At 49.6% G+C, this 15,402-nt stretch overlaps 1 protein-coding gene across 1 annotated transcript in view; it reads left to right on the top strand.

Annotated features, from left to right (window-relative positions):
* The first annotated feature begins 15,207 nt into the window (after positions 1-15,207).
* The window catches only part of LOC122733512 (relaxin receptor 2-like), a 46,483-nt gene continuing 46,288 nt past the window's right edge, over positions 15,208-15,402 (top strand). Inside the window, exon 1 of the mRNA XM_043973954.1 lies at positions 15,208-15,243. Within this exon, the coding sequence (XP_043829889.1) occupies positions 15,208-15,243 (36 nt within the window). The remainder of the gene's footprint in view (positions 15,244-15,402) is intronic.

The raw sequence follows: 15,402 nt of genomic DNA, 5'->3' as shown, positions 1-15,402 counted from the left end.
CCTCTTCCCAGCACAAGGGCCTGGGCCCGGGAAGCAGGCCAGGTAGGAGCCCCTTGGGAGGAGGGCCTGCCAGTGTCTGGAAGATGCTGCCCACCCGCCGCCCCCCCCCCCGCTCCCCCGCCCGCCCATGGGCCAGGTCCTGCTCACATCTGCTCCCTCCTTCCCCCACACTCTTTCCTCACCACCGCATCTGGGATGGATTAGGGGGCTGGCCCCAGCTCCGGTTCATCCCAGATGTGGATTCCCAAGGAATGTGCCTCCTCTCTAATTGTCCAGCCCCAGCCCCCACCTCTCCCCTCCCCCTGCCCAGTGAATGTCCTTCCTTTGCCACAGGCCTCAGGGCCAACCATGTGCTGCCATGATCCCAGCTCTTCATGCTTGGGGGAGGGAGGGAGGGCAAAGGGGTTTCAGTCCAGGGGCCCCCACTCCCTGCACACACCCTGTCCCCTGCTGGGGCCCAGCTTCGTCAGTGGGGCCAAGCATTGGGGGGCAATGGGGGGAAGCTCTGGAAAACTCACTAGAGGTGATGGAATCTGGCTCCACAGCCCAGGCTCCCCTAATCCCTGGCCCTTCCTGGGAATGCCATTAACCTTCCCAGCCCCACTGATGGGAAGAACAGTTCTCCTGGGGGGGCGTTGCTGGGCCCAGGATCCCCCCACCCCTGCAAGCTTCCAGAATTCACAGACAGTGGTAGCTCTTCTGGGGCCCTACCAGGCATGGGCTGGGGGTGCCCTGTTCTAGCAGTTGTGAGGGAAGGACCCAGGAGTCGAATGAAGAATTAGGCAACTGGTTGCTTCCAAGCTGGATGACATTAAGCCAGTCATTTCACCCCTCTAGGCTGCTTGCACTCCCACATCTCCATAATAAGGGAGTCTGACTAGGTGGCTTCCGGGGTCCTTCCAGCCTTGAGAGTCCTTCCCACTTCTGAAATGATAGGATCTGAGCTCCAAGGTCCCACCTACTTGGAGCAGTCCCAGGGCCATGTTGTGGAAGGTTGTTAGGTGTCAACGTTGGGTGTGGGGTGAGGCAGGGGTCAGGTTTAGGTGTCCCAGCTGGCCACCACTGCTGCCCAAGTCCCTGTCAACCTGGATATTCAGGTATTTCTTGTCTAAATTCTGGACTGACTTTTGCTAAGCAGCTGCAAAAGAATGGGGAGAAGGGGAGAAGAGAGGAAGTGGGGAGCTCACTATCTCCTCCTCTGCCAAGCCCCTTCCTCAAAGGCCTCCTGAAGGGAAGGGAGCTCAATGCTGGCAAAGACCCCAGTGCCTCACCGTACTGTCCATCTGCCCCACTACACACACACACACACACACACACACACACACACACACACACACACACACACTACACAGTCAATGGCAGGGGGAATCCAAGGGACACATTTTTAGCATGACAGACGTATTCCATCCTGCTGCACAATCTCTGCCTCCGTCCCCAAGGCTGGCCCCAGCTGATCTGAGCTGCTTCCCCTCTGCAGTGTGTTTGGCTGCTTAGAAGCCACTAAGGACAAAGAGCCTACTATGCACAGTTGTGTGGCTGCTCCAGATCTGACAAGCGTGGTGTGTGTGTGTGTGTGTGTGTGTGTGTGTGTGTGTGTGTGTGTGTGCGCGCGCGTGCCTTTGTCAGAGGCCACTAGGAAGTGACACAATGCACAGAGCACCAGGCCTGGGGTGAAGAAGACCTGAGTTCCAATCCTGCCTCAGGTGACCCTAGGCAAGTCATTGACCCTCTGTCTGCCTTGGTGCCCCCAACTGGAAAATGAGGCTAATAAGGGCACCTGCCTCTCTGAGGAGCAAAGGGAATAACAGGAAACCTTGAAGTCCTATGGAGGTAGCAGCCATTGTTCTTGGTCGCTAACCAGCCCCAGCAGCACAGAGGCCCCATCTCTGCTCACCACTTGCGTGCCTCCCCTACCTGGCCGAGCGCCCAGCCCACATCTCCCCATCTTGTTTACCAAACTAGAATGAGACGTGTCAGGGATAGCTTTACCAAAATCAGGGGACACAGTCTCTAAGTGGCCAAAACAGGAAAGGCAGTGGGGTGGGGGCAAGCTGGGCCTGCTCTCTTTGTGAACACAGTTTGTTTGGCTAGGTATCGGCCTGGGCCTTGGGAAACGGACAGCTTTGGCTAGTGCCAGAAAAGGGGACAGCCCATGTAGCCTACCTGTTCATCTGGTCATTGGAGCAGATCCTTGCGCCACAGTGTCATGCTTGGAGCAGGCTCAATCACATCAAGTAAAGAAGGGGAGGCTTTGACTAGCTGCTCATTTGCATATTCAAAGGCCAGGACTGACCCAAGGAACTTCAAGATGGGGGTGTATGTTTCAGGGTCGAGACCTCTTCCCCATCCACTCATTTGTGTGGCCCAACAGCAGACTTAGGGTGTGAGGGGAAAGAACAGAGAGCCCCAAATCTCAGAGCCACTTGGTGACAATGGGGCAAGCGGCCATTGCCAGGTTAGAGGCCAGCTGCAGAGATGGAGGAGGGGGTGAGGTACTTGTAGTCAGCAGAAAATGGTGAGGTCTCTCACCAAGGAGGCAGAGCCTTATACCAGGAAGATCCAGTAAAAGGAAAGGCTCAGCAGAAATGCATTAGACTAGCAGGCCCCTCGGGGCTGAAAGAGGCAGGTGTCCAAGCCCAGGCTAGGGGAGGCTCTTCTTCCCTGTCCTAGGGTAAGGGTCCCTGCTCGGCCGTGTGGAGCAAGCCCAGCTAACCAGCTCCATAGGGAGCACAGAGAGATGGGAGGTGACAGTGGCCTAGGCCACTCACTGCCAGTACACTCCATGTATCCTTCCCACAGAGGCCTAGTGCAGTGGTGGGAGAGGGCAGTGTGCACCTATCTCTCTATGTCGTCTTAGCTTTGGGCTAATTGTGTCTACACTGGCTGACTGGTAATGGGGACTTGTGAACTATACTTTTAGGTATATAAAATACCTTAGACATTTATTAGCTGTGTGACCTTGGGCAAGTCACTTAACTCCTGCGGCAGTTTCCTCAACTATAAAACAGGATTGTTGTGAGGCACAAAGGAGAGAATATTTATAAAGCACTTAGCACAATAGACCCTTGTGCCCCCCACAAAACCAAGCTGCACACCTGAGAGTGCCGTGGCCTTGAGGGGACACTGCAAATATGGCCTAGAGTTTGTCTGGGAATTGAAGGCAAGTTCCTTGGCCTAGAGTTTCCAGTGTCTCTTCCCTTTTTGGAAATTTGGCCTGACACATTCCATTTTGAGTTATCTGCAGCCCATCTACCTCCACTGTAGTCAAAAGCAAAGCAAAACAGAAGCAAAAATCAGCTTCTGTGGTTGCCCTTCCTTCCATGGCCCACCTCCACTCATGTGGATCCATCCGTCTGACTGCCTTCCTTGGCTTCCATCTTTTCCAGGGAGCTTTTTAAAATCGAGGTTTGTCCGGGAGTTCCCTGGGCAGCCACATCAAACACTTTTGGCCACTTTGGGGATTGTATTCTCTTGGTGCCTTCAGAATTGGGATTGTTCAGAGCTCCCCATCCTCCCTTGGGGGACTGCCCTGGCAGCATTTTGATTCATGGAGTCCGGCTCTCCTTCTGAACTCTTGGAAGTCAATCGGTCCTTTTGAAAGCTGGGATGCACACCTAGATATGGCTCAACACTGGCTGAAAGCAAATCCAGAACAGGGTAATCCTTGTAACTTTCAACAACCCCTGAAAAATGAGTGATTATTAATTATAATTAAGACACACAGAAAGAGAGACAGGGACAGACAGAGAACAGTGGCAGAGCAGCACAACATACAAAGAGAAAGAGACAGGAACACAGAGAGAGACACACAAGAGAGAGACACCAAGACAGAGATAAAGCCAGAGACAGAGAGAGCTCCTGTAGGTACCTGGCTAACTGAAGTCCCTTCTCCCGAGAGTTTGGCTGAGCTTGTCTGACAGCTCGAAGTTGCATTTATCAGTCAGGCCAGGGGCCCCGGACCCTCTCTTCAAGGGCTAGAGATTGAGGAAGACCCTAGAAGAGCCTTAAAGAATGGGATGGGGATGAGGGGGAGGATGGAGAGGAAGATTCCATGGGAGGTCAATTGGGACCTGTAATGGGACCATCTGGGTTAGCTGAGAAGGCCCACCTCAAATGATAGGAGAATCTTATTGGCCAATCTGCAGAAGGGGGAGGGAACAAATGCAGGTCTCTTCCAATGGAAGTACTCCTTGTTCTATGTTCTAAGATCCTTTCCAGCTGTGACATTCCATGTTCTCTGGTGTAAGGTCTTGTTCAGCTCTGACAAGTCTATGGGTGTCTAATTCAATGCTTCTTGTGTTTTTCTAAGATGAGTTCTCTTATTTCCTCCCTTTCCCTTTTGTGAGTCCTTTAGAATCCTTCTGAGTCTTGGAAAAAGATTCTTCAGGGGATGTGGAGGGGCATTCTCCCCTGGCTCTTTGGCCCACAGGGCAGAAAGCAGGCACTTTCAGGGCATGGAGGGAAAGCAGCAGAGCTCCTTCTCCACACTACACACACACACACACACACACACACACACACACACACACACACACCCTTGGCTGATGAGCCCAAGTAGCCTAGGAATCTAGGCTGGGCTCTGAGCAAGAGGGAAGTTGGAAGGGGGAGAAGGAGGGAGGAAATCCCATTTCCAGACTGCTGGATCCCTGGCTGGTCACACATAATTGCAGTCATAACAAACACATTGGAAACACACAGGCCTGGGCAGAGCAGTGTGATTAATAAAGGAAAACGCAATGCAAATGAACCCGGCAGCCAAGCGGATGGATTGTTTTCAGGAAGAAGGAGCAAAGCCCCGTGCTGGCCTCCTCCCACCCACCCCCGCCTGACTCCGGCTCCCCCTGCTGTTGCTGTGGCTGCTGCTGTCCAAGGTCGGCCAAACAGGCAATGGCAAAGGCTGCTGGGCTAGGGTGGATGCCAGTCTCCTGTGCTCAGATGCCACCCTCTCCTGGGCAGCCTCCTAGAGATGGAGCTCACTGGGGAGAGACAAAGAAGGAGCGGGCAGAGTTCTATCCAGTGCTCAGAGGCTGCACAAAACATTTCAGGCTATACTGCATCATCACCTACTTCCCCACTAATGATACCTATTTGCAAAAAGACCTCCATGGAAATAATTGCCACTTATGCACCAGAATCAATGACTAAGGATGCAGTGGTTGAGAAATTCTACAAAGAATCCAATAAGACCCTCCAGACTAAATCAATACATACTCGGATGTGTGATAGCTTCAATACAAAGGTGAGAAAAGATGAGAACTAGATGGGAAAGCAGAATCCAGGAAGAAGTTGGAGGAGAGGCCCAAGACTTGCCAATTACACTAATGCTCAGGCTGGTTCACCACTGGGGCTGATGGCCCTGCATTGTTTGCATGGAACTCCAGGATACAACAGAGCCCCCTGGACAAGATCAGGAGTTGACCTGTCCATCCACATGAGGAAGACCAAGTGGATGGAGAATGATCGTGGCCCAATGTCCTCATTCATTTGTCCATCAGAGTGGATCTCTAGGACAAGTAAGCACAGATGGACACCAAGCTGGGCCCAGAGTTAAGCAGGAGGGGGAGGAGGAAGAGAGAAGACTAAATTGCTTTTAGACAGTGTCAAAGCTCTCTTGATTGACTTTAAGCTTCCCATGACAGCAGAAGTCCAGCAAAACATGGAATTCAACAATATCTGAAGAATTAAAAATGACTTTCTCCTACAGAGGGCAATAGTAAGGGATAGCATGGGATAGTGAGGTAAGAGGATGAGAAGCTGGGTGAGTGGATGGCCAGAGGCACATCCAGAGAAGGCTTGTTGGGTGGAGCCCCCAGTGGGGAACAGCTGGGAGGACCTGGATAAGAGTCCCCCAAGATGGCTGCCTCCTGTGTCATTGAACGGACTGATCACAGATCAGTTGGAGCATTTGGGTGCAAGTTCTCCAGTTTAGCTTTCCAACCACCTTTACCCTGAGCAGGGTAGGGGCCTGACTCTGAATGGTCAAAATTTAGCCTCAGAAAAAAAGAAATAGAAGATAGTCCTGAAATGGGAAAATTATGGCCACTTGACGTGGCTCTGAGTCCCCACCCCATATTTAAGGACTCTGACTCCCAGGCAGCTAGCTTCAGGCTTAGACTCAGACAATTGGCTTTTGAAATGACCACATGACTTACCGAAACACAGAAAAGGGAACTGTTATATACAAAACAGTAAAGAGAAAAGGTCTTGCCCAAGCATCTGCTCTAGGGGTACTGTGGATCACCATCGCCCGCCCCCCGCCCCGGGCACTCAGGGGGAAGAATAGGGGCAAAGAGTCGGACACCTGGCACTTACCTGCACAGGTTCTGCAAAAAGTCCGAGAAAAGCGATGAAGGAGAGTGAGAGAGGGGCCTCCAAGGCCCTGGCAGCTTTGTCCAGTCGCCACGATGTCCCAGGTCTCTCTCCTACTCTAGATCTTTTGTTCTCTACCCCACATCTGTCTATCAGAGGAAGTGGCTGGGGACGGCAGGGGGAAGGATGGGTTGGGGGACAGGTGATGGGAAACCCCAAGACAGTATGGCAAAGGTTTGTGGAGAAATTCAATCGAGCCAGGCCCCATCACACACACACACACACACACACACACACTCCTACGCATACTGAATCCATTCATCTTTTTCCCCTGAGGTAGTTCACTGGGTGTGTCTAGAGGAAACAGCCACATGAGGGCACCCTCCCCCCAGCCACAGGGCCCAAAGACTGCGCTTGGAGGCTGGAAATGTCCAGGTTGAAGTTTGGATCAGCTCAGGCCCCCAGGCGGGGCTGAGGGCCACAGTAGTGCATCATCAAGAGCCCCACCGCAGGAAGGATCCATCAGAGAGGGAGCCACTAGATGGGGGGCCGGGGGGGGGGTGGCGGAGGAGGGACAGATCATTTTAATGAGGAGGAAGGGAAAGGATCCTAGAGGGAGTGAGGAAAGTACAAGTTAAGGCACCGCCTCGTGTCAATAACAAGTCCTTCAGTTATTCTCAAACACAAAAGTCCAAGGGCCGCTTCTGATGTGTGGGGTCTCATCTGAATGCTTCCCCCGCTCTGGTGAGCAGCACAAACAAGTACTTAGCCCTTCTGGGATGTAAGTGAAGAAATGAAATGGGAATTTCAGCAAAACAACCAGGGCTCTGGCTCTGGCTCTGGCTCTGAACCACCAGGAGGTTCAGACTCGGCTGAATTCAAGTCTCAGCTCTCCAACTTCCTCTCTCTGGCCCTCCTAGGTAAAACAAGGGAATTGAACTACATGACCTCTGAACTCAAAAATGACCACTTGGCTACAAGGCCCGGAGACTGAGGGAGAATTCCAAAGATATGCTCACATCTCTCTGCCACTGAAGGTGGGGAGGGGGATAGGATGAGGAGTGGCTATCAGAAGATAGAGGTGAAAGGCGGGGAAGGAAGGCTCCTGGCTCCCCTCCTCCCTCTCTGATCACTTCTTCTCTGTTTCCTTTGCTGGATCTTCCTACAGATCATGCCCTCTAACTGTAGGTGTCCCCTGGGCTCTGTCCTAGACTCTCTGCTCTTCTATCGTCCCCAATTACTATCCAGGGCACCAGCATCTTCTCAGTCCCCAAGAGGTTCCCAACTTAGGTGGCTTCCAGGAGTGTAGCAGCTCACAAGCACTGAACTCAAATCCAAGCTCAGACACTTAACTAGCTGTGTGACCCTGAGCAAGTCACTTCACCTCTGGTTGACTCAGTTTCCTTGCCTGTAAAATGAAGATAAAAACAGCACCCTCCTCAGAAAGTTATTGCAAGAATCAAATGAGATCATCTTTGGAAATTCCATGAATGCTTCCTTCCATTTTCAGTGTGAGCATTTGCACCTGGGAAATGGGCAAATCATTTCTTGTTCATCATGTTTAGACTTAAGAAAGGGAAGTAAAAGGTGGGAATGATGATGATTCTACCTCCAGGCATCCTACCCATGCCTTTGTGGATTGGGTTGGACATTTACCAGCACAACCCAGTATCACCCTTTCCTCCTCATTCCTCTCTTATTCCCCACATTGAATCTATTGCCAAGTCTGATGTGGCTTGGGGGTCAGATCACAGGATTTGAAACCAGACACTTACTAGCTTTGTGACCCTGGGCAAGTCACTTAACCTCTCTATGCCTTAGTTTCTTCATCTGTAAAACAAGCTAATAATAGCACCTAGCTCACAGAGTTATTGTGAGGATCAAATGAGCAAACAAATGCCAAGCACTTTGTAAACATGAAAGCACTGGCCAGGAGGCCAGTGCCACAGAATGACCAAGTACATGGCAGGGTGTAGGGCAGGAAGACTGGAAAGGTGGAAATGGGAGAGAGAGACACAGAGAGAGGGGGAAAGAGGGGGACAGAGAGACAGAGACAGACAGACAGACAGACAAAGAGATGGCTGGACCTGCAACTTCGGGAGATCACTTTGGTGGCCTGAATGGAAGATGGGCCGGGAGGCTCTACTTCAATAGTCTAGGTGTGAGGTGATGAGGGCCTGCACCAGGGGTGACAGTGTCAGATGAGAAAAGGGAGTGTATAGGAGAGATGTCCTTGAGGTAGAAATGACAGGCCCTGGCAATGCGTTGGATATGGGAGAGGAGAGAGGGAGTAGTTGCAGCTGACACCTAGGCTGGGAACCTCTAGGGGATGGAGAAGATGCTGGTGCCCTGGACAGTCATTGGGAAGCTTTGAAGTGAGGAGGGTTCAGTTTGAAACATGACGTGTTTAAGGGAGCTTCAGGACATCCAGTTCCAAATGTAATATAGGCCATTGGAGTTGCAAGTCTGGAGGTTGGGATTGGTGTTAAGGCTCAATTGGTAGATTTGAGGATCATCAGATAATAATTGAATCCGTGCTGTGAAATAAGAGAGAAGGTCAAGAATCAGTCAGGAGTGGAACTTGCAAAAAGACCGAGTTGGGCTTTCTGGCCAGAAAATCCCTACGGATTTGAAGTGTCCCAAAGTAAAATGGTACCTCTGGAGGTAGACAGAGAAGCCCCTCCCAAGATGTACTGCATCAGTGGATGGCACAAATACTTGTAGATCAGCTCCATGGGCTTCCAAAAATGGCAGCAGGGTCAGTTTTGATGGTGATGTGGCAGGTCATGTTTCCCACTGGGAAATTCTCACTAAGATGAGGGGAAACTAAATGATGAGCCCATTTCTCTGGTGCTCAGGCTGTAGAAGTGTGGTAAAATAATGGAATTTGGCAGATGCCCAGGGGTCCGACTTGATTGATTTAGTAGTGTTTGAATTGGGTGTGAATGAGGAACTACTATGTACCCACTTAAAGATGATTTGATTTGAGCCACACCTGGTCAGACCTAGTCTAACTTGGCCAACCCTGAGAAGGAGTGTCCTCAGAGGATGCAGACTTTGTCATCAACAGGGAACCAGTTTCAGCCACACTACTTGAAGGACCTCCCCTTTGGGGGAGGGAGGAAAAGGTAGAAAAGGCTGTTAAGCTCCTTTCTTATTGGCCTGGGAGAAATAACTAAAAAAGGCAGTTTGGAGGGGAGGTAGCTTTGGACCTAGAGGTCCTTCATTATTTTCTGAACCCCAGTATTATGGCGAGCCACCCAATTAACTCTCCTCATATTACATTTGGCCCCTACAGAAGCAAAGCATATCTCTGCACAGACTCATTCTTCCTGCCTCACAACCAGACCCAGACTCAGGCCCTGCCCCAGCTCAGTCACATCCTGGCTGATTTATCTCCGCTACCAAAAAACCTGATTGGAAAGTAAAAAATCCACCAGTCCTTTTCACTCTTCACAGCAGGTCTGCTTGAAAGCTTGGCCCCAAATAGATGGAGTCTTTAGGCTTTGTGTAGACTGTATCGTTGGTTTCACAACTGCCTGTTCAGGACACTCATCAGCAGTCCTCACAAGGGCACCCCCAGTGCCTCCTGTTGATGCTCACTAAGTACAGAATCTTTGGGAGGGAAAAAGGAACCCCCTCATTTGACAGAGGAAGAGACTAAGGCCCAGGGAGGGGAAGGGACTTGTCCAAAGTCACACAGAGAGTATTCGTCATGGGTGATGTTTGAACTCAGTTCTTCTGACTCATGGTCTTGTGGTCTGGTCTTCAGGCAGCTGGGGAGACCATCATTATGCTCTTCGGAGGGTTATAGTAGAAAGTACAACAATCTTGAAGTCTCAGGATGAGGATTCCAATGTTGGCTCCATTTATGTGACCTGAAGAAAGTCCTGGGACTATAGAGCTGGTCCAATCCTCTTCTTTTACAGATAAGGAAACTGAGGCCCAGAGAGTTTCAAGGGACTTGCCCAAGGTTCCACAGGAAGTGAGTAGCAGAGCTGGGAACAGAATACAGCCCTTTTCCCACTGTCCCACCTCCCATTTCCCTCCTCTCTGCCTCAGTTTCTTCATCTGTGAAATGATGATAGTAACTCTTGCATGACCTTCCCCACAGAGATGATGGATGCCCCCAATCCAAGTGGGGAATCCTTAGGAATGCCCAAATGGAAGCGAGCACCCAAGTGGGGCCCTCTTAGAGGCACCACCGTGACCAGATCACTTTGTCTGGAGTCTGGTGGACATGAATGCAAATCCTGCATTGAGCAGATCACTCATGTCTGTCTGCCTCAGTTTCCTCAACTGTTGAAATGAGGATCATAATAGCACCCCCCTCCCAGGGTTATTGTAAGGATCCAAGGAGAGCAGATCTGGAAAGCACTTTGCCAATCTTGAAGCACTATAGAAGTGTTAGCTATTCTTATTCTCCTGGTCATTCGCATTATTATTACATTATTATTATTATTCCCAACCTGCAGGCCCTGTGATGTCCTCTATTTGGATCCTCCCTTGATCTTTGCCTCTCTCCTCTCCCCTCCCCGGTAAGTGGCCAATTTCCCGAGTTCTGGGGGGCAACAACACTGGTTATCACCCTAATTCTGGGGGGCGAAAAGGAGAGCCCCATTTTGTTTCCAAAGCACTTTGCTCCCGGCCTTTCTGTGAGGCAGAGAGTCCAAGTATTGTCAGCCCCTCCCCCCTTTCTGAGGCTCAGGCCTGTGGTACCAGTTAATGGATGACGGGCAGAATTCAATGACTCACAGAACATGGGAGCTTGGCCCCTTAGAGTGAACTGAAGCTGCTGCTTTCCAGATGAGGCCCGAAGGACGTAGCCAGCAGCAGAGCCCTACCTAACTCCCTCATTTCCCATTCCAGGATCCCAGGCTCCCTCCACCCCCACAATAATCGCGTTGTCTCTAAGGAGACAACAAGCTTCCGTTGATCTTAGGTAAATTCCTCCTGCCACTCGCCCCCTCTGCCAGAGCCTCCCCAGCCAGTCTTCTAGTCTCTTTGTCCCTGTAGAACATGTGGGGGGGAATGGGAGGGGGTTCAGCTAAGTCTCTCTGTCTCTGCTTCCCACAATGAAGATCACAAGTAATCTCAGATGGCTCAACATCTCACAGACACACCCTGCCCCCAGTTCTCCCATGCCCTCGGGCACAGCTCTATTAATACTCTGCTGAGGCAACGTCCTTCTCTGCCGGCCTTGTCCCTTCAAGAGTCAACTGATCACACGTTAAGTGGAATCACCTGAGACACACTGTGGGGCTGGATGTGACCAAATGATCTCAAGAGCTGCAGCCTGTGAGGGGCAGGTGGGCTGCCAGGGTTCAAGGGGCTTCCCCACGCCCCCAGGAAAGGTCCCCCCCCCCGCAGGCTCCCCTTTCATCCCCAAAGCCCCAAAGGGGGCAGGGGAGCGGAGCCTTGGAAACAAAGGAAAAAATGCTCTTTCATAAAACTCACAGGATACCTTGGGAAGTGCTAGAACCAAGGACCCCTGGCCATCAACTGACTTAATAACTGTACTCTAAAGCAGTAACTGATTATTAATTCTCGATCCTTATGTCACACAATCTTTCCCTTCAGCAAACCACCCTGCTACATAGGGAGTACAAGAGTTATTTTTTGTTTGTTTTGGTTTGTTGGTTTTTGGTTTGGTTTTTTTGTGTGTTTGTTTTTGGGGTTTTTTGCAGGGCAATGAGGCTTAAGTGACTTACCCAGGGCCACACAGCTAGTAAATGTCAAGTGTCTGAGGCTGGATTTGAACTCAGGTCCTCCTGAATCCAGGGCTGGTGCTTTCTCCACTGTGTCACCTAGTGCCCCCCCACCCGCAACAGGACTCATCAGGTCATCAGTATGAGATGGAGCCCGGAGAAGAACCTCCCGAGTTTTCATAAAGACAACACTAGTGCACAGCATATCTGTGCAAAATGAAGGCAAGGTTGTCAGTTTCCACGTTTCTTCTCCTGGCTCCATTTCATACTGATGACCTGATGAGTCCTGTTAGTGGAGTGAGATCAGCCCTAAACACTTGGGGGTGTCCTTCTCTTACCCACTATCCACTCAAGCCTCTATTCCATTGTGTTGTCTGATGAGTCACTACTTACCATTAGTATCTCTCTTAGATCATCAGTACCTTCCAGGGTACTGCCAAGACAGAGCCAGCTAATCACCCCCAGCTTCGGTCAGCACCAACTCCTTGCCTTGTTCCCAGAACCCAGTCTGTTTGACCCAAAGAAACCCATAAAAACCCACCAAACCACATAAAATCCCACACCACTGGGTGCCCAACTCCATCCAGGACCCCATGGGCCTGCCCCTTGTGTTTGCTGGGGTTCCCAGGTACCAGGACATGAGTAGCTCCCTACTGTGTGAGTGGCCCCTGACCCCCACCCCCAGTAAAGCTTTATTTCCCCCTGGGCTGCTTCCATCTCATGCTCCATTTTGACTGGCATCCATCCCAGCTCTGTCCTTTGTTTGGTGTGTGTGTGTGTGTGTGTGTGTGTGTGTGTGTGTTGTTTTTAATTTCTGTGTCAGTCATGATGTGAAAAAAGACTCATAACACAAGGGAAAAAACTCAATAAAGAAAAAACACCAAAAAGTAGAAATCTACATTCAGAATCCACAGTTCATTCTTTTTTCTGGATGTGGAGAACATTTTCCATCATGAGTTCTTTGGAATTGTCTTGGATCATTGCACTGCTGAGAAGATCCAAGTCTATCACAGCTGATCATCAATACAATGTTGCTCTTACTGTGAACAATGTTCTTTCTCCTGGTTCTGCTCACTTCACTCAGCATCAGTCCACTTAAGTCTTTCCAGGTTTTTCTGAAATCTGCCTGCTCATTATTTCTTTTTTTCTGCTCTTATAGCACAATAGTATTCCATTACATTCATATACCACAACTTGTTCAGCCATTCCCCAATTGATGGGCATTCCCTTGATTTCCAATTCTTTGCCACCACAAAGAGAGCTGCTATCAATATTTTTGTACATGTGGTTCCTTTTCCCTTTTCTATGATCTCTTTGGGATACAGACCTAGTAGTGGTATTTCTGAGTCAAAGGGTATGCACAGTCTCATAGCCCTTTGGGCATAGTTCCAAATTGCTCTCCAGAATGGTTAGATCAGCTCACAACTCCACCAATAATGCATTAGTGTTCCAATTTTTCCACAGCTTCTCCAACATTTATTATTTTCCTTTTTTGTCATATTAGCCAATCTGATAGGTGTGAGATGGTGCCTCAGAGTTGTTTTAATTTGCATTTCTCTAATCAATAGTGATTTAGAGCATTTTTTCATATGGCAAAAGATAGCTTTGATTTCTTCATCAGAAAACTGCCTGTTCATATCCTTTGACCATTTCTCAATTGGGGAATGATTTGCATTCTTATAAATTTGATTTGTTCCCTACGTATTTTTAAAATGAGACCTTTATCAGAAATACTAGCTGTAAAAATTGTATCCCAGCTTTCTGCCTCCCTTGTAATTCTGGCTGCATTGCTTCTGTTTGTACAAAACCTTTTTAATTTAATGTAATCAAAATCATCCATTTTGCATTTCATAATATCCTCTATCTCTTGTTTGGTCATAAATTGTTCTGTTCTCCATAGATCTGAGAGGTAAACTATTCCTTTCTCTCCTAATTTACTTATTGTATCACCCTTTATGTCTAAATCATGTACCCATTTTGACCTTATTTTAGTATAAGGTATAAGATGTTGGTCTATGCCTAGTTTCTGCCAGACTATCTTCCAGTTTTCCCAGCAGTTTTTGTGAAATACTGAGTTCCTATCCCAGAAGCTGGAGTCTTTGGGTTTATCAAACAGTACATTACTATAGGCCTTTACTACTGTGTATCCTGTGCCTAACTATTCCACTGATCCACCACTCTATTTCATAGCCAGGACCAAATAGTTTTAATGACTGCCACGTCATAGTATCAGCTCTGTCCTTAAAAGCATGAGCCGTGCATGGTCCAGAGCTTCAGCAGCCACCCCCATAACCCAAGTCAACAGCACTGCAGTGAGTGGGGGCCCTGCCATGACCTAAACCTCATAACCCCTGAGCTTTTCCTCTTGGTAACATGAGTGAAACATAATGGAAGGTGCCACCTTTTCCTGGATAAGGCCTGACATTGCCCTGGATGGGTCCACAGTCTCAGCTCAGGTTAGTGTCTTTTGTATTCTCAGTTCCTGATTGACAGGCAATGGAAGACTAAGTGGAAACAAGACTTCCTTTCTCCTATGCAGGCTCTGAAGTTAAGGCCTGATGCACATGCTTAGAAGGGCTGGCTCAGAAGGGGACCAACCTTCCTGTTACACACACACACACACACACACACACACACGTTAGATTATAAACTCCTCAAATGCAAGGACTGTTTGGGTTTTGTCTTTGAATTTTCATTGCTAAGCATGGCACCTGCTACACAGTCAAAGCTTAATCAATGCTTCATGATGGAGGGATACATTGATTGATTGGAGTAACTTGCACAAGTTAGGTAAGAACCCAGGTGTCCTGACAACCACTTTCTGTAGCACTCCGAGATCCTCACTTTTCTTTTTCTTTTTTTTTCTTTGTCATTCATGATTATTATTCTTCAGACCCAGAAATGAGCTCTTGCTTAGACCTGTGGACAGACGCCATGGCCTCAGCCCACACTGAAGGCTGTTCACCTGCCCTCTCTCCTGGCTCACTTCATGAGGTCACCTTCCTTCCCTCTCCCCACACTACTTTGGGTCCCCACCCTACCCACACTACTTTGGGTCCCCTTCTCCCCATACTACTTTGGGTCCCCACCCTACCCCACGCACCTGGCAGTCTGGGATGGTGGAATGAGGGGGGACTGACAAAACACTGGGGTCCCCCCAACACCACTCTTGGGTACAAGAGCAGCGGACATGGGGTCAGAAGACCTGGCCTTGAGGCTGACACTTGTCAGTCACATGACCTCAGGCAAATCAATCACTTTCCCTCTCCAGGCTTCCCTTTCCCTTTCCCTTTCCTCCCCTGTAAAAGAAGGATGCTGAGGCTAATTCCCAGAGTCTTTGGCAACAGCAAAGTGTTGTGGTTACTCATGATCCTCCATCCCGGGG

This window comes from Dromiciops gliroides, chromosome X (assembly GCF_019393635.1).
Source record: "Dromiciops gliroides isolate mDroGli1 chromosome X, mDroGli1.pri, whole genome shotgun sequence".
Taxonomy (NCBI): Eukaryota; Metazoa; Chordata; class Mammalia; order Microbiotheria; family Microbiotheriidae; genus Dromiciops; species Dromiciops gliroides.
This window is presented reverse-complemented; position numbering and strand designations above follow the sequence as displayed.